The sequence below is a fragment of the Topomyia yanbarensis genome, chromosome 3, assembly GCF_030247195.1.
Source record: "Topomyia yanbarensis strain Yona2022 chromosome 3, ASM3024719v1, whole genome shotgun sequence".
Taxonomy (NCBI): domain Eukaryota; kingdom Metazoa; phylum Arthropoda; class Insecta; order Diptera; family Culicidae; genus Topomyia; species Topomyia yanbarensis.
Window position 1 is genome coordinate 341,465,349 of NC_080672.1, and position 20,766 is coordinate 341,486,114.

The following is a 20,766-nucleotide window of genomic DNA, read 5'->3' on the forward strand; positions in this document are numbered from 1 at the left end:
AATCAAACATTGCGTCTTACCGTCTCTTGACACCAAGGTGATCGAGAGTTTGGGTATCGAAGATGAAACTGATCTTGGTATATTTTTACTGCTGCAGCGTATTTGGGAACATTCATAAATTACGTAACGCTTTTAGGAAGTAGAGGGGGTACGACAGGTTGTGACAGACATAGGCGGAGGGGGAGCAAGCTAGATCGTTGAAGAATTGAAAATTTATTTCAAGGAATTTGTTACGTAATAGAGGAGGGGGGAAGGATGGAGAAATTTGTGACAATTTGTTACATGGGGGGAGTTTATTTTAGGCAATTTTTGTGTTATGTAATTTATGAATGGTCCCTTTTCCTTTTCAATGTACTGGCGAGCAAACTAATTTCTTGAAAGGAGACTTACAAAAATTTACAAGAAATTTTAACGCTAAGCACTGATCCTGGAATAATGCTCATGGCAATTCCAATGGAAAACTATTTTTGAGTGATTGATCTGCTGGTTATTATTAAAATTTGTTCCCAAATGGACCTACGTGATATTCGTTTGTAAGGAATCCATGAACAATTGATTTGGTTTTTATAGATCAAAGTCACATTTGTATCGAATTGATTACACATGCTGACTTTGATTCTGATCACCTTCCAGTAGCTTTCTCAAGAAGCTGTTTCCAATCTCCTTAGCTCAGTGTTTAATTATCATAAACCGAATTGGGAAAGGTACAAAACTTATCTTGAGAATAATTTTAATCATGATCATAATTTTCAAAACAAAGCTACCATTGATACGGCTTTACAAGATTTAAGTGATTCTATAGTTGATGCTAAAAATTTATCAGTACCAAAAACACAGATCAAATTTAATACTCCTATTATCCCATATCTGACTACCCACTATGTGAAGCTCATATAAAAAGCCGTAGTTCGTTAGTGCGAAACTTAGAGAGTCCTAATACATAACACTTTCGGGGATTTTTACGAATTTAATAAAAGCGCTATGAAAAAATAAACCTAAAAACTTCAAGGATCTACACATCTGTCGTAATCTAACGATGCTTCTCCTGAAAGCAGAGTATCTGTGCGAGTCATGATTAGACTAAAAACTGACTTTTTACCTGAAAAGCACATCTCTCAACACGCCTGCTTGTCAATAGAGTTGCCAGTTTCCTTTATTAAAGGTCTAAATAGCACATTACTTCCTTACAACACAGCCATTCTATTTCATTTGAAACTTCAATAAAAATAGAAATGAAAGGTTATATTTTGAACTTCAAGTTATACACTATTGGGAAAAACTTGACCTTCTGTTTCAACAGATTCCCAGTGCTAAAATTCTATTGACCATTAAAACTCCTTCCTGACTAGGTCAAACATACGACGAGTGTGGCTTATGATACCAGCGCCTCATCCTCTGAATCCCAAACCTAAGCTCTAAGTCACATATTCATATTACCAAGGTTGCAATAGAAACTTCACCCTAAGCGCTTAGTAACTTTAAAAAAACGCCAACGAATTTGTGTTTTTAACATGATACAGCAAACTTATATCTATTCTATTCCCTGATACTACTTCCTCTTATCACAATATCGTATTGTGTATTTCAATCCGATTTACAACCAACTGTCGCTACTAACTCAAGTTCAAATTTATGACGATAATTTTATATATCGCAGCATGAATCTCCACCCAGTGACAATGCACAAACCCTACAGCCATTGCTCGCTATTCATCGAACCCCACAGCAATAGGGTGTATCTAGTAAAGATGCAATACTTTTTGTTCACGTCCATCAGACTATGTGACTGAATGGTCCACAATCGTGACACACGGCCCAAAACTGAACCGTCATTGAATCGCCCGCTGACCGACAATCCATTCAGCACTGCAACATATTTCACTCAATTAAGCAGAATTAAAACCAATTAAAGTGCTCGCGTTTCACGCACAGCATAGCATGTAACAAGTGTTGACCTCAAACTGAAAAAAAATACAATCTTTCCAGAAATGGACGCCACCATGCAAAAGGGATGATCGCCGCATCAGAAGACTGCCCATCTAGAACTCCAGCAGCGCCCACAACACGAGGATGCCGATGCCGAAAGTGGAATTGAAAAAATTAACAAAACAACCATTTCCTGCGTCGTGTTTGAACACTGGTAGCGCATGGGACTATCCAAATTGACAAGGCGCAATTTGACTGTTTAACAATGCATGTGTTAGCCGGTATAGTTCAAATCGAATCAAACAAGGTGTTCAACGGTGAAGAATAGAATCAATGAGGCAACAATAGCGATCAAATCGAGCGTTAAATAAAGCGTGCGCGAAAAAAGCGGAGCTCGTTGAAGTGAGAATTGAAAACATACTTTGTACGAAAGTACAAAGCACCGAACTGCAAGTGATACTACATGATCATAAACAGACAGCATCAACCGCGTATCGCATTGATAGCACTGGAAACATGATACTGCGGATCGTTAATTGCATCAGTTGTAGATTCTAATTTATCGGTAACAGTATATAGTCGGTGCTTCGCAGAACTACAATTAAACATGCTTAATTACGATAAGATTTAATTTGCTGCTTGTGAAACTGAGAGTTTCGTACGCCTCAAATCGGAAAACGGAAATAAATTGTACGAAGTTATAATTACAGGGGAAAATAGCTAAAAGGTGAGTGAAACAGTCCGCAGATGTTGTACATATCTTGAAGCACCAGGCGTTTCCACAATCACGATGCTTTGCCTTACTGCCTGATCTAATTTTATTTGGTTTCCTGATCGAAATTTGACAGCAGACCCACATACGTTAAGTTGGCGTGACCTAGTTCCGTGTCATCCATTCAAAATACTTCAATCGTCAACGAACCGTGCGTCGTTCCATTCAGCGGACAATTGACGAAACTGCATTTCAAGAACTCAACAGCGCCGGTTGGTATATTGTGGAATGAGCGCGGCCAGCCCTGATCGAATCATAATCGCATGCCGTTCCCATCGACGCACAGTGGTTCCAAACCAATAAAAAAGAGACGGTCAAGTTTGAAGAAACTTTGTAAAGCACGAAAACGTCAATGAGTGCTAGGAAAAACTTTTGACCAACATTTTTTTGGGTTTGGAACCAGTGTACGCTAGTAAGAATTTTCCACTGCCCAATGAATTTGCCTTGCGCATAAAAGTGAACGTTTGTCAAGCATGATTAACTCTGTTGTTGTTAATAGGCACATTCAGAGATCAATCAACATTAGATCATTTCCGGATTTTGATACATTTGTATGTGGAGTGAAATGAACAAAGGGTCAAACTAATGATCTTTGGGAGAGCATTTCCCGAAAATAGAGCAGGAAAACTTTGATTAATTTAATGCTCAGATTACGCTGTTTTATCAACCAAATCATTCTCATGAACGAAGATTTTTAAGATTGCAAAATAAAACTAAATCAATTGTGTCACTTTTTTAGTAAATAAATAGGGGACGGTTGGGAGTTGTGAACCATGGGGAGTTGTGAACACCGCTATAAGCTATAAATGAAAAAAAATTGTGGTAACTATTTTTAAATGTTTCCACTGTCATGACGTCACTTTCTCATAAGCAAGTGTTTCATCAACTCTTGTTCTTCGTGTTCAGGTAACTAGCGAATAACTACACCAAACAAGAAGTTTTTTACACAATTGTATTTGTGGTATGTCCCGATATTTAGCTGATTTCAAAGTAAATAAGTGCAAAACATTCCTTAAGCAATTGGCTTTCATGGACAAAAAAAATTGGATGAAACTATAGTGTGCCGATGGAGATATGTATTTTTCGAAGATATGTAAAGTGGGGTGTTGTGAACCATACATTTTAGTGGATAATAGTTTTTGTTTCAAAAATGAACACAATCATAATTTGAAAATCTGGGATGACTCATACTTATTATGATATAAAAAGGTTAAATTTTATGTGAAGAACAGGATTCTACCACAATTTTAATCTACCTGTGCCGCAACCGCGAATTCAGGTGGCTTTGCGCGAATTATTTTGTCACCTACGCGTCACTTTTCCATCTCATCTTTTGTTTTAAAACATTTTAAAATTTATCTTCTATAGCCCTAAAAAAATAAGCTAAAAAAAAATAAATTTCTTCTACTTTTAGAGATGGTTCAAAACTCCCCACCAAACAAAAAAATGCCGATTCCACGCATTTCACGCATTCTGCCATATCTCAAGGAAGATAACGATTATTTTAAATTTCTTCAGCCTGTGGATGTATTAAGGTGTCCTTTATAATTATTAGGCAGAATTTTGAAAATCGACCAATGTTTCTGGTAGCTATGCCCCGAAAACAAAATTATGTTCACAACTCCCCACCGTCCCCTACGTTTTAAAATGAAATTATGCATTTTTTTTACTTTTTCACATTAGTAAAGCTAGCAATCATCGTTTCATCGGTTTTCCGATTAAAGAAACATGGGTTGATGGATGCAATAACGCATGAAAGTTTCAGAACATACCTACCAATCACTTTATCAGGAACCAGCACAAATAGGCTCAATTGGCATGTTCCCCATGTTATTCGAAGATGCGTGTCATGTCACATAATTTTATCATATTGGTGGAAAGGTAAAGGGAGGGAAAAAAGGTAGAAGCATGGAAAATGACAGGACAGTATAAGCATAACACAAAACAGTAAACAACATGAAATTTTCACTTCCGAAAGAATAATGAACCCTACTAATTAGGCCTCCATGAAAAAAACCGTTATAAAATTCACGGAAAAGAAATCACGATTTCGTGAACTGAAAAATTTACGAAAATCTTTACCAAGTTCCTGAAATTATGAATAACAAACGTCGTATTCACGAAACTATTTGTACTTCTGAAAAACTATTTCGTACCGACACTATACATGGCCTTATATTCGAATGTTTTGTTGGGTTACTGTAGTTGTTCCCTGGACATGTTTAATGTTTGTAATGAATCTTGTTCATAATTTGGAGATAAACTAGTTTGCATAAACTATATCAAATAAATGAACCGACAGCCAAATGATGTTCATTATTCCAGGAGCTTAGCCGTGATTTTCTTAATTTTTCATCACGTTACTGTAATATTTTATTCATAAGTTTACTATAGAATTTTTCTAGCAGAAAAGCGTGATTTAAGTTCATGATTTCGACATGTTTAGTCACGAAATTCGCATCGGATTTTTCTAGTAGTGTAGTGTGATTTATGTTCATGATTTTAAGATTTTAATCAAGAATGACGTAATTTATATGCATGTTATAGTGTTATTTTAGTCTTGAGCTTACTATCGAATTTGAAATGTGGAGAAATGTGACTTATGTTTATGATCATAGTTTTCTTATATCTACAGATCGAACTTATGACTGGTAGCTAGCTGGACAAAACTAAATGATAAGTTCATGGTAAAGTGGAATGAATAAAAATGATTCCATGAATAATATTCGGAAATTTGTGAAATAGTCAATGAGAAATTTTTACCATATGCAGAGTTGCATGAAATTGAAATTGATTAGGAATGTCTTCTAAATATCCCAAGCACGCAAAAAAGATTGTGAATCATGTACAAAGAATCATGAACCAGTTCATGGTTGCCCCCCCCCCCTCATGATTTCGTGAACTATTCCACGAGCACGAAATGTCAATCGTGACTATTATACTGGGAACCGAGAACTAATTCACGAATACGTGAACAATATTTTTTGATTTCGTGAACTATTTCACGACCATGAATGGTGATTTGGAACAAATATACTAGGAATCATGAATAAAATTTTATGATTTTGTTAACTTATTCACGAGCACCGATATTGATTCATGAATGTATTAGAAACCATGAATTATTTACGAGGATTTAAAGCATTCATGAATAACATTCCGATTTTCGTGAAATAGTTCATAGCATCCAGACTTTTTTGATTTTTTGAACTAATTTATAATTACGAAAACCAGATCATGATCAAGATGTATTAAATCATTAATCAGTTTATGTCGTGTAATAAGACGCTTAACAGCTTTTTTAAATCTAAGAATAAAATCCCGAGTTTACCTTTGATTTATGAATAAGGTTCACAAAGTTGTGAACTAGTTCACAAACCAAAAACTAATATCTTCGCTAATAAAAGCACATGCTTTCAGTTCACGGTTCTATTTTCGTTACGGAAAAACGTAATTGTTCCAGAATTCATGGCGCTTTGTTCACGATTTTGGGAATATTTTTTGTTCGTGTGTAGCTCTTCATCCTACTGACTTAGGACCAATAAGATATCGTTGAGTTTTAGCTCCCTGTAGATAGGTTCATTTGTGTATGGGGAGCCAAAAACCTGGAGACGCATTTCGGCAAGACAGTTGCATATCAAATGATATGGAGCTCCGTAATCGGATTCACAAAGATCAAACGAATAATACTCAGCACACTGAATAGTAGCAAAGAGATATTTCAGTTTGTAACGTCCAGTCAGTACCCTGACTAGTATACTGCAATTGTGCTTGAAAAATGTAACAATTTCTTCGATATTTCCGACTAACAGCCAACAAATTTTTTTTTGTTTAAGCGCAAGTTTGCATGGTTGGCTTGTTCGGATGCAGCCCAAGAGCGAATCTTGTGCTTTATCCATATTTCCCAGACACTTGCACGTAACAAAACATTGCCCAATTGATCGCTTCGGTTGTCATTACTCTACGAGCAAATACCAATCGCTTAAAATAAAAATATCAAGTTTTGAAGGAAGCTCTAGCCAATTCGTCGGCTTATTTATTATTAATAATACTGAAATGTTCGAGCACCCAAAACAGATTTATAGTATCGCCAATGCTAAGTTCTTCCATTGAAATTCGTCATGCATCACTAGCCTATACCGTGATTTGTCCGAACTAATGGACTTGAGCAGATCTTTTGTCGAACATGCTCTGTTGAAGAACCGAAGATTTCTGCTTGGAGTACAATACAGTATCTACCTAGAGAGTGAGACTGTTCCAATCTCATTTTACGACAGTAGACACCAGCATCAGCATGGCTCTCTACCAACTATGCTACGCCCACCCCCGTGTTCGTTTTCTGCCATTTAATGCTTTGGTATTCGATGATGCGGACGGTACACAGAAAGATTTTTAGCAGCGTTGGCATGAACCCGTACAGGCGTACACATTTAAACCTTGTACATATTTTTGGGTACTAGTACCACATCCACCCGTTTCTTAGCTATGTGCAAGGCTAATCGGGCGCTTTTTACTGTGAGAAGTTGAACTTTTCGCACACGAACGACACTTTGTTTGTTTGATCTAGTGATTCACTTTGCAATCTGCAATATACAAGACATGATAAAATAAAAAATCGCATTCAAAATTAAATGTGACTTCAGCCCTCTATGTTCAGCCTGAGCCTGAACATAGAGGGCTGAAGTCATCCAGCTGCATTCAACGATCTTCGAATCCAGCGAATCACCTATCAAAACCAACGCTGCCAACGTTCTTTTCAGATCCACCATCATCATGAAGAAAAATTAGAAAATTTCTCATTCAAATACTTGATTTCACAGGCCTAAGTCGAAGTGTAAAAAATAAAAATAAAAATGATGAATAGTGAGAGTCTGTCCGATCCCACCCGCGCGACTTGCAATTACGTGCGGTGATCTTTTGCACGGCCAGGAAACATTTTCTTCCACGCCAACTGTACATTGGGGGTCATGCATGTAGACCAGGTAAAACAGATAAAAACTGATAATAATAAATAAATACTAAATAAATAAATCTTCAATCTCAGATCGACCATACACATTTCTCTCGTCTTCGCACACGTTCGTTTCACGTTTGAATGAGACATCGTGGTTACTTTCCCTTGCGGATCACGAGCTGTTGAGTTTGTGGTGTTTGACGCGTCACAAATTTGGCAATCGTTTGTGATTCGGGTAATCGTATTCGTGACTAGGTGTTGGCATTTCTCCCTGAATATAAGCTTACCTCAGTGGTTTCTGGACAGGGTTGTCCGTAATATGCCATTTGTTCACAGAACTGGAACTTATTAGTTTGTCCTTGATAAGTACAAAGAGTTCGATGTGTAATATAGTGAAGACACGGCTTTATCGCCCCTAGGTGAATTTTAGGCTGATAAAACGAGGACATTGACAAAGTCGGGACATACATACGAATCTCTTAAAATATTCTCCTTGGTTCCTAGATATATCGTCGCTGTTGTGCTATCTTATGACAAATGCCATTTTGGGGTAAACTGAGTTGAATATGCCATATTCTTGGTCTAAAAAATCTCTATGGCGTTTTCGGAATTTTGACATCCTACTTGGTTACTGAGATATAGCAAGAAACGTGCTGAGAAATTCTGTGATATTTGCTTAAAATGACTGTGTCTGGACATTGGCACAAGTTATCTTGATGGATTAGATGTTTTACATTTCTTATAAAAGAAATGTATAGAATTCGCTCAAACTTTCAAGATTTTTTCTATGTAAAAATGTCTGAGAAACACAATGGCAAAATCATTTTCAAAATAAAAATACACGAAATGTGAGAAAAAAGCAATTTTAATTTTAAATTGGAAATATAGCATATCTGGCAACACTGTATCCAAAAATTATTATTTTTTCTAGTTTCCCTGACTCATTTCCTTTTAAATGCATCTCACCGCTTGTTTATAGACCAAATAAAGCCAAAGATATAAATAAAAGTTAATAATTGATGATTTTTTTCTATGGAAAATTTTCCAAACACGATTATGACACGCCATACAAATTTTGTCATCAATACACACCTATGACACGTATGAGTGCGACTTTTGTTTACATATTTAGCAAAAACTCCTAATATAGTCAACCGATCTTCATAATATTTGAGAGATTAATACAGAATAGACAGAAGCATCAATTGTATTCTCTGAATGGTTTCTACTATTTACCAATTGCAAGATATTAAATCTCAAACTTTAAAAATCGTTTTTCTCGAAATGTGCAAAATGGCGCTTGTCATAAGATAGCACAACAGCGACGATATCCTCATTATTTCGTTTAAATTTCGCTTAAGGGGTAGACAAAGCAAAATTTATAAAAAAAATAAGTTTTATTTTTGCGTATTTCGGATTTCTAAGATAAGAAAAATATGCTCAACAAAGGATTTACTCGAATTTAACTTGGTTCGTCTGCTAGAGCCCATCAAACTACCAACTATCATTTTTAATATGGGGCTTACAAAATCGAGTAAAAAAGCTGATAAAATCAGGGTTAGATGGAATCGGGGGCTGATAAAATCGGAGGCTGATAAAATCGAGTGTTCACTGTAGTACTACCTCCTTCTATTTTGTACTGTAGGGTCAGGTAGGAGAGAATGGGTTTATTTACCAACATTCTCACCACAAAAACACCATTGAAAATAACTGGAAAGTAGTTCCTCCATGTGTCCCCCGTAATGGATTTCACTTCTCCGAAATACGACGTGCATCTTACTTTGCAAGTAAGTGGTGCTAGATCATGTAATTTGACTTCCATATATATATTGGGATCTTGAATTTAGCGTTGACACAAACACGCACATGTTCTATGTTGTACTGCGAAATGAGTCTTTTGGCTTGGGCCAATTTGTTAAAGGTTATCAGTGCCGAATGCCTGACATGCTCGAGCTGGATGAAGGTGACTTCCGAAAACCGAAACTTTTCCTTTTCAGCAAATGTTCTACATTCCGAATACTCGGTTTTATGCGAAAAGACCGAAAGTCGATGGATGTTGGGCCGAAAAATCTCGATTTGTTTATGAGACTTAATCATCTTGATAGATCATCTCGCAAGAATAAAATTAACGGTTTCCATTGTTCTTCAGACAATGCACACAAGATAAAAGTAACTAAATCACTGTCTGAAAATTCTTTACGTGTATATCCAAACTGGTTTGGGTTTGCATTCAATCACTTCAGCAACTTGCCTATACGCATCTATCAATCTATGAAACGGACAATCCTTCAAAAACATAAATCACCAAACTTGCACACAGTGATAAGCTTATCAAACTATATAACAAGTAGCATTGCTTCTCTTGTAAAATCCGTAATCCTCGAAAACAACCCGTGAGAAAATCCAGTTTGGTGTACTTTCTTATTAAAAATTTCTCTATGTTTGCACCAGATGACTTAGATGTGAACGTTGTTTTACTCATACATATTTACTCAAATCACAAGACAATTGTCAGCATCCACCCTGTACTTTATGACTGAATTATGCGCAATAATTCAGTCAACAATAAAAGATGTTTATTAAAGCAAATGTGCGCTGACAAACGACACTGATAACGGCTAATTCATCTGAAATATGACAGTACAATCAGATACAGAAACGGAAACACACGACCAACCAACTGACTTTCGTTCGTTTATCAATAATTAAGTGCATGATCGTTTACTCACTCAATGTGTACAGCAAACACATTGCCTATCAGCCGTCCATCATCTACCGCCAAATGTGTCAGCTGAATTCTTCAACGGACTGTGCAATAATGTGCATCCCGTTAAATGATCACCTTATCACCGCCAACCCGGTAGACTGATGACAATTAGTGTCTCCCCTGATGAGTTTGAACATTTGTGATCCATTGCATAATCTCTATTCCTATACATGTAGGAAGCCCAAATGGAAAACTATACAATTACAATCTTCGCTGTTTTTTTCATTTTCCAGAACCTCCCACGCCTCCTCCCACAGCAGCAATGATTCAGCCAAAATTCAAGGGAGAGCGCGTTCTACTCGCACTGGGTGCCCTCGTAACGCTAACGCTCAGCTTCGCCAACGGCTTCGCAACCCTGCCAACCGATGTAGCCAAACCGCAGCATTGCCTACTGGAGCGGATCTACAAAATGGTTGGCTATAACTGTGCCAATCTCAACTTGAAGGAAATTCCTCAGTCATTGAAGAGCAATTTACAGGTAATTAGAGCAGTTGTCACTCTGAATGCATACAAAACCGAAATACTACAAATGATCAACTGGTTCCATTCTTAGTTGGCATATAACGGATTGCTGGGAATACGTATATGAGAGAAGAGTTATTTATTTGCGCCAAACCCACATATATGTACATGCGGGATTCGGACGATATATGTGGTTGCTAAATGAAGCATCGCGACGTATTTCTCGGCACATACAATTGTTCAATTAAGGCGAGGGGTCAATTGATCCAACTTCTGAGGCGATGTGACGGCAACAGATAGCTGCGACAGTCACTGCCCGTGTCCATAGATGCGATTTTGAATGTCATCATGTCCGGTTCGAGAAAAATTCACAACCGCATGGAACATAAAATTTGATATACATTGATGGGTTCCTAATGGAATGGATACTAAAAACAAATCAATGTTCGAGCGGGTGGGGCTTTCACTGCGTGTGTATATAGAATGCTGATAACCAGTAATAGAGTGAGAAAGATAACGTCAGTAAATTATTTTGCTTTTAATTCAAGGATGGCAATCATCAATTTATTTGCTCGTCACTAAAAATGTTGCCCATTTAATGGTCGCATTGTGCTATCTTATGACAAACGCCATTTAGGGGTAAACTGAGTTATAGATATGCCACATTACTTGTCTGATAAAACCTCTACAAAGTAGCGTTTTTAGAATTAAAAAATTCTGCTTGGTTATTGAGATATAGCGAGCAACGTGGTGAAAAATTGTGAGTTTTTTGCTTCAAATCAAAGTTATATTGAAGTCTCAGATGTTTTAATGTGTAGAAATGTCTGAGAAATACACTGGCATAATTTTCAAAGGAGAAATACGCGTATTGCGAGAAAGATTCAGTTTTTCTTTTAAATTGGAAAAATTGCATGTGTGGCAACACTGTAAACAAAAATTACAATTTTTCTAGATTACGATGCGAGGGGGAGATTTTTGTACGTTCTGTAGCGAATTTCTGAAACAAACTGCCGTCGCGAACGTAATGTCCATGATCCAAAACTTAGCCTAACCTTAGACGAACAAACTTGAAGCTGAAACCTTTAAAATATAAACATTAGAGATGGGCTAGTGAATCACATACCGATCAAAAGACTCCATTCTTGAAAAAAAGTGAACGAGTGAATTCATTTTTAAAAAGTAGCGATTCATTTAAAAAATACCTGCGATTGAGCGACTTATTGGAGTGTACAATTACAACCTTTAGAACAAAGCCGTGTGGTGTCCGGCGGGCTGAAATCTTTTTGCGCTATTTCAGCCAAGAATAGAACCTCTGGGAACTGCTCCCATGTCGTAAGAGGCGACTAACAACATGCTAGAAGTTCCTAGGTCGAGGTATTGCTCCGTACCGAAGACTTAACCTGGGCGGACCTTAAGGTTCAGGGTTGTTAATCGATAATTAATCGTCATCGTCGATAACGTTAACCACCCGTCAACGTCATCGGAAACTCCGTTAACGATAATGTATCGTTGGATTCATCGTCATCATCGATAATTCATCGGTGGTTTGGTTATCGCGATACATTTTGCGTTACTTTCCCGTTTATTGGAGTTGAAGTTGATGCGGTTAAATTTCAATTGTTTAGAGATAAATAACTATTGAAGTACATGTTGTTGGCAGTTGAAAATCAATAGTTTTGGACATTTTCAATACACAGGAGATTCGACGATGTGTGAAAATAGATTTTGTTCAACTTTTGGGGAAAGTTTATTATATTGAAAAAGCTATTGGTAAGTGAATAATCAGCTCCAATAAGACTTTAATTTGACTAGTATCGATGAACGCGGATCAATACGTACTGAAAATTCGCCGCGTCTGTTTTAATGAATCTAATTTCAAGTTCCGTTTTTGGTAACAAGCCCGTCCATCAGGTTAACGATCCTTTGTATTTCCCTTCAATGTTCGATATAATCGTTCGTATTTCACAAACAATCCGATATTAGAATCAGGAAACACTTTCGCTGATTTATAACATCTAGAGCTATCATAACTCTTTGTCTGTATAAAGTGTTATCACTCGATAGTTTGCAACCCAAAAAATATATAGTAGAGAAGGAATAGCGAAGTTAGTCTAAATAATGTCGCAATAAATAGTGATCCGGCCCATTAAGCAGATAAGATTAGTTTTTCTGGGCAATACTCCCACGATCGGCTGTGTGGAGTTGAAATTGCTTTTGTTTAGAAAACATAGGATACTCTCGGTAGCCGGCTACCCAGATTTTAAAAGAACAAAAAACTAAACAAGATCTTTTTCGAGCGATCGTGTTTTCGAAAACTAACTGAACTACAAACTAAGGGATCATCCATAAATGACGTAGCATTATATGGAAGAGGGGAGAGTTTTGCATTTTGTGATGATGTGTGACGACGGGAGGGAGGGGGTCATGTCAGGCTATGTAGCTTTTTCAAAGGGGAATAACTAACATCGGTTTTTATTTAAAAAAAATCACGGGGACAGGGGGGGAGAGTTACCGTCGAGCTACGTAATTACCAGGGGGTATTTAGAGGTTTGTGACGAAATGCTACGATGGGGGTGGTAAAAATTATTCAAAAAATGCTATCTCATTTATGGATGATCCCTAATAAACTATGCTTTACAGGTCGCATCGCTTGCTTGGAGCGAATCCTAGACCCTATTTCCTTCCAAACCACCAACTCCGCGACACCTATGGAAGAGTCTGATGAACCTTCGGTATAAGATTCCTCATTTTATTCAAACGATCGCCGGGTAAAATCAGCACCGACACGATAGAAACCACGAATAAATTCGTCGCGTGATTGAATATTATTAAAAAATATAAGCAGTGCTCCTTATAGCCGGCTATCCGTAGTTCAAGTTGCTTATTTTGCTAATCGTATTAATACAACAAATGATAAATTTCCCAAATTCTCGGCAGCCGGCTGCCCAGAGCAATTATTACATGATAACGCTATTGGCATACTTACTAACAACTCTCCCCTTCCCGTGATACATGTGGAGATGCAGAGGATTCCTCGGTCTCTAGTAGCAACATGTATCGGACTAACATTCCTTCCTTTCCCAGAAGATCTGCATTCGGACGTGGCCGGCGTCGGTATTGATCAGCATGCAGGGATCGGAATAGATTGTACAATGTGGCTCATCATGTTATTCCCAAGCATGGTGTTCCAATCAACATTTTGCAACCTAATTTGGTTCTGGTCAATAACGGAGTAGCAACTACGGGCGATCTCTTATGCTTATGCTTATGCTTATGTACAATTACAACCTTTAGAACGGAATACTTTTTGTAAAAGTTGGTATTTCTGTGTGCATTTACCGAAACCAGCATTCAGTTTCAACGACTCCCTCTTTCATTGACTTCCAGACTGACTGAAGTTTCACAAATGCTTTCAGTTCAGAGGCAATATAAATTCATTCACCAACAAAAGCATTTAGGGTGATGAGCCTATTTTCACCATACTAAGCAAGGTGCCTCACTAATTCGGTAATTTCTTGCCTTACAATCAATGGAATGCGTAAAAATTGACATCAACCGCTTTGCTTCGTTGTTAAGAACCAATATAATAACACAAATGCGTTGAAAACAGTAAAATTCTCGTGTTTGAGCACAATGAAAACTCGAATCGAGTACCCCTATTGTTGCGCTACCATTTGACTCAATGCGTTGAACAAAGATGGCAGACACTGCTCTAACCAACGGCTTCAAATGGGTAGGGTGATAATAAAAACATGGCGCAAATAGGCTCATCACCCTACTTGTTACATGTGAACAAATTGAAAGCAGAAGGTGGTATCTTTTACATTTTAGAGCACTCAGAACCAGAGAAACAAAATTCAGTTTGAAAATAATTTTTTTTTTTTGAGTTATCCTACTGGAGCTGTAGAGCTAGGTTCTCGGAAGGGATCCCCGTCAGAATCACTAACTACAATTGCAGACGAGACAGACAATGTCGCCCACTGAAACACCGCTTAAAGCCAATTGCAGCGGGCCGCGATTCTAAATGTGGTATTCATTGTATGGTTCGTATATGTGCGGGCGTAGGGACTTGGCGATCGCGTGTATCACCGCGAAGGACTCGAGCATTTGTACATTAAGCTGTTCGATCACGTGTGCATTTACATGTCGCGTGTGCTAACGGGTATGTAACTTCGCGTGTATAAATTCTGTATTCGCGTGTGTTCTGGAATGATCGCGTGCGGGCCGTGAATCTGATACTTGATTTCTGGTGTACGCTTCAGATTCTAGAAGCAAGTAGGTTCTTCCATCTTGCTAGAGTTTCAAGTGATCTCGCCATGTCCAACTGAATGTAAGGACCTAAGTTGCTAGGACGGAGGGTAGATAGATTTCCCGACATGACCGATCCATGATCGCGCGAACATGGACGTTTGCGAGTTCGCGTTTGAGATCGCGTTTGTAACTTCGTAAGTACTATAACGTTCACCTTATTACCGGAGTGCCATTAAGTTTACGCGATCGCAGGCGTAGGTGTGCGTAGATGATCGCGAAGGGCTTAAGTTTTCGTATACTGACGTGTTTGTCGCGTGTACGAGACTTGGCGTGTATAAATTCGGTTTTGTAACCCTGTGGTTATTCACATATCAGCGTGTGTTCTTGGATGGCCACTCAAACCGTCATTATGATATTTAGTTTTCGGTGTACGGATCACATTCTGACAGCGAGTGAGTTACCCGATATCACTAGTGTTCTTAGTCATGTCGCCATGGAACGTGTTGTCCAGTAGATATGAGAGCTTTCTTTTTTTAATTGGTCCAATTGAAGGCATTGGCATAAACTGCTGGTACCGAGAATAGAGACTTCCGGAAGCGATCAATTCATGATTGCGTGAGCGCAGGAGTTTGTTGGTTCACGTTTAAGACCACGTTTGAAAATTTATAAGTGCTGAGACGTTCGCCTTACCACCGAGATGTTATCATGTTTGCGAGATCGCGGGTATAGGTTGCGTAGATGATCGCGAAGGGCTCAAGCATTTGTATGTTAACGTCTTTATCGCGTGTGTGTGACTTCGCGTGCATAAATTCGATTTTATAACCCCATCCCCATTCACATATTCGCGTGCTTTTAGATGATTGCACGGGCCATAAATCTGATACTTAATAGAGTGAGTTTCCCCATATCACTAGAGTTCCCGATCATGTCGGCTGCTAGGATCGAGAGTAGAGACTTCGTGACGGGAGTGATTTATGATCGCACAAGGGTTAATGTTTTAGACCGCGTTTGTAAATTTATACGATCTAAATCATTCACTTAATTACCGGGGTGTGTCAATGTTAACAAGATCGCGTGCGTAAGTATGTATGGATGATTGCAATTGCATGTTCGCGTTTGTGACCAGGTTTGTGTTATTGCGAAGGTCACGAGCGTTTGTACGTTTAGAATGGGAGAGATTGTGAGTGTATATGAGAATATGCAATTTATTGCGTTAAAGGACGAACACGAAATTATTGCGACACATTCAACAGGGCATAACTTTTTAACCATTGGGTAAAAATCAACCAAATTTTGCACACTTTCTCATTGATGTGTATTGTTTACATGCTGTCAAACTCGAAGTCGTGTTTTTCTATTCAACAAAAATGGAGGTGAACCAACGCGAGTCGAGAGAACAAATTCTTTCCAAACACCTGGAATTTCCTGACCTGTCGCCCCGGCAGTTGGGAAAATGTTGAACATTGACCATTCAACCGTCTCCAGAGTGTTGAAGCGGTTCCAGGAACGGTTGACGTTGGACCACGGCAAAGGAGCTGGAAGAAAACCGGGACCGGAGAACAAAAAGACGGAGGGAAAGGTGAAGCGGATGATTAAAGCAAATCCCAACGTCTCAAGCCGTGATTTGGCTAAAATGATCGGTATGTCGCAGAGCTACGTCCAGAATGCAAAGAAGAGAGCTGGACTACATACATACAAGGTACAGAAGTTCCCAAACCGCGATGAGCGGCAACAATCGACGGCTAAAACTCGGGCACGGAAGCTCTACGAGAAGATGCTGACAAAATATGGCTGCTGTGTGATGGACGACGAAACGTATATAAAAGCCGATTTTAAGCAAATTTCGGGGTTGCAGTTTTTCACCGGCAAGAGCAAGTTCTATGTGGACGACAAATTTAAGAAGAAGAAAATGTCGAAGTTCGCCTCCAAATATCTCATTTGGCAGGCCATCTGCTCTTGCGGACTGAGGAGTGAGCCTTTCGTGACAAAGGGCACAGTAAATGGCGAGATCTACAAATCTGAGTGCCTCGAGAAGCGCCTTTTGCCGTTCTTGCAGCAGCACGACGAAGCTCCGCTATTTTGGCCAGATTTGGCATCATGCCACTATTCTAAAAGTGTCCTGGAGTGGTATGAGGCCAATTCTGTCCATTTTGTTCCAAAGGACATGAATCCGCCAAACTGTCCGGAGCTGCGCCCGGTGGAGCAGTACTGGGCAATGATGAAGCGGGAACTTCGGAAGAGCAAGAAGATAGTCAAAAACGAGAAGGACATGTTAAGAAAATGGAAAAAAAACTGAGAAACTGGTACCGGATGACACTGTAAAGACTTTGATGGAGGGCATCAAGCGAAAATGCGTTCAATTTTACACTCAAGGCTCCATCGATTAACTTTTCTTTTGATTTTTGAAGTAAATATATGTAGAAAACTACCCTAAAATTTTGGTTTGATTCTAAACATTATAAGAAAATTGGCATGACATTTTCGGTGTCGCAATAATTTCGTGTTCGCCCTTTAGTGAGTGTTAGTATAAATCTGATTTAACATATAGTAATAAAAGGAAAAAAACTCAAGCAAAGATAGATGGAGGTAAAATACAAATATAGATTATTTTTAGTATGCATGGATAATGCTAAGGCAGAGTTAATTGGCCTGTAAAGTAGGGAATATGGATTATCTATACTATTGAGTAGATGAAAATATTTTAGCTACATAATGAAATAGATATTACATGCATCTAAACTACTTTTAGGTGTTTGGTAATGTGGATCGCGTGAAAGGAATTTTTTAAAAACCTACGTGTTTCAGTTCATTTTTGTTGGGCTAGTTGAGCATTAACTAGTGGCTGAACATACAAATAAATAATCGTATCCCAAGTTTCTAAGTGATATAATCACTGAAATACTGGAAAAGCCCCCGGACCATATCAAGGTATCATCAGTATCATGCCGAGGGGAAATTCAGTTTGAAACTGAAATTGAGCCGAAAATGACTGAATGAATGCGCTGCACCGAACTAAAGATGGACGATGTTCCTAACGAGATGCTAACAAATGAAGTGAGTTAGTTGGGCAGCTTACTGTCGACAAGAATCACATACAAATAAATAACTGCAATGAACACATGAGCATTTATTTGTATATATGGAATTAAAAGGTCTACTCAAAATCAAAATCAAACAATATTTCTTTAATCTTCCCAAATGAATCACTGAATCGATCAAGAGTCGATTCTTTTTTTTTGTAAGTGAATCGGGCATGATTCACTAGACTAGACTAGACTAAAACAGTTTTCCTATCTAACATAAACGAATTGGTTTGATCATTATTGAGTTACGCAATAAATTCCTAATTTTCCCTTTTGGGAATTTATTGCATAATGCCAGGCGTTTGGTTTTCTAGCCAAAAGGCGGGTTTGTTTTCACTTTCTCATCTTCAAACCAGAGCTTCTAGACGTTGTGTCGTGTGAACTGTTTGGATTTTTTGTGCTTAACTAGTGCTAATTTGGGTACTAGTTTAGAAACATTATCTGATTTGGCTCCCAGATGGTGCTAGTTACTGCCATTATTTTGTAATATTCAAAATGGGTTTGGACCAAAACTGTTCGCATAAAGGAATCGCATAACGCAAATCTTTAAATATACCTTACTTACCTATGTCTAACGTATTTATGCATAAGGTAGTACACCGCATTAAAGCGCTATTGGGACATGCAAAAAGCTTGATAGTAGATGCCTTCTAAATATTTTCTGTTGCCGGAAACTATATTAAAAACTCATGTTTTGCATAAATACAGAAATAACTGATTTTAATAAAATCTTACAGAAGTTGGTAACAATAGCTGCATTCAAACAAACAAGCCAAAATGTATTCTACTTCACTCCAGTTATGTCTCTGACATTACCCACCCATCTTTTTTCGCCTACCTTTTAACTCGCAAAATTTTACAAATTTCCATCCAAAACATTAAACCACTTCCTCCGCAAAACTACGATAAACTCAAACAAGGATTCTTCTATACCAATTGACTCCGTAAAATCCCTACCTTTGAAGACAAATATTTGCGCATAAAATAAAATAAAAAGTTCAAAACCGTATTTCCACGGTGTGTTAAGTCCATTTAAATCGGGGCGTCTGATGCGACAAAGCTTATAAATGTGAGCTAAAATTTTTACGTATCTGGCAACGGACAAAGACACTACCCAAACTCTCAACACCAATGAATCGGGCCAACATCAGTTGTGATTGTTTCGGAACGGTATTCGCTAATCTCTCGAAGTTACCCTCCCGGAATAAACCACACAATTTTCCTATCCTGTTTATTTTATACGAGATTTAAAAGTGGCCATATAATAAAACACGTTTATTACTTTTGATCAATCCAGACATCCTACCGATATTTACCTACCGGTCCAATATCGTGATACAGGTACTCCATAGTTCGTAGAACAAGTGAAACATATGGAGCGATGTTTACATACTTTCAGTATCCGCATGGACTTGATTATAAACATTGCGTAAAACACGTTTCAGCATATACCTAGTTAAAGTTTAGCCTATCTCTAATTTCTCAATCGGAAAAAAGGTTTATGCTCATCGAAGAGTTAGTTGGCCAGTTTAAAAACGCTCAGAATTTATGTACTCTCCCGAGCTAAGACGAACTGAATAAACTAACAAACCAATTTAAGTCAATTAACTTAATCGACGTTTGGGTCGTTGGAAAAAACCATTTTCTCAAGGCGTGTTTAGAGTCCAGCCGCACTGCTGCAGCCAACTGTTACAAGTGCGAAAAAATCAACCATGACCGATTCAACCGGTGGGTGGGTGATGTGGACCACGTGTTGTGTTGAATTCTCTGTAATCAGTTGAGGATAGATTCGTGGTATTCACGCACGATTCGATTTTTGATTAATGTTTATTCAGGCATTTTACGACGAAAAAAAGTGATCGATAGCGTTTCATCACTAATTTCTTTTTTTTTTTTTCAGATTTTAGATCTCAGCTTCAATCGTATACGCGACCTAAATAAACAATCGTTCACGCGCTACACCGACGTCAAGTATTTGTATCTGTTCGAGAACATGATTCAAAACATCGAGGAGGACACGTTCAGTGAATTGACTAGTTTAGAGGTGACTTATAATTGAATCGCACATTTCTTAAAATAATTAACTCTACTACTTTTCTCCGACAGGCCCTTGATTTATCGAGTAACGCTTTGAAATCCATCCCGATAGAACTTTTCAGTTTACCTTTGCTTAGAAACCTCTATGTGGCCCACAACGTGCTACACGATCTGGAACAAGACTGCACACAGTTGGACAAACCGATCAAAGCACCTATTCAGATCCTCAGCCTCGCCGATTGTTGGTTGACTAGACTGCCGAACTTTGGCATTCTGCCGGACCTGTGGCAGTTGAACATTTCATCTAACCCACTGACTGAGCTGGATATAGATCAATTTGCACCCATGTGCAACCTCCGATCATTGGATTTGAACAACACACAGATTCCGATTTGTGCCTGTCAAACCATTACGGCAGACCTCATTGCAAGGCGCGCAAAAATTCTTAATAATCATCCTCACTGTACGCCGCTCTTTGCGACAGGTAAGTGTTTGGTTCTGATAAAAATAACAA

General features: G+C 38.3%; 1 protein-coding gene across 2 annotated transcripts in view; it reads left to right on the top strand.

Moving 5' to 3' along the window:
- The window catches only part of LOC131689317 (relaxin receptor 2), a 33,154-nt gene that overhangs the window by 10,559 nt on the left and 1,829 nt on the right, over nt 1–20,766 (top strand). Inside the window, exons 2-5 of one of the 2 annotated variants that reach the window (XM_058974318.1) lie at nt 1,987–2,653; nt 10,653–10,897; nt 20,116–20,259; nt 20,322–20,736. In XM_058974318.1, coding sequence (XP_058830301.1) covers nt 10,682–10,897; nt 20,116–20,259; nt 20,322–20,736 — 775 coding nt within the window. In that variant the 5' untranslated portion in view covers nt 1,987–2,653; nt 10,653–10,681. The remainder of the gene's footprint in view (nt 1–1,986; nt 2,654–10,652; nt 10,898–20,115; nt 20,260–20,321; nt 20,737–20,766) is intronic. The other variant, XM_058974319.1, reaches the window with a different exon arrangement.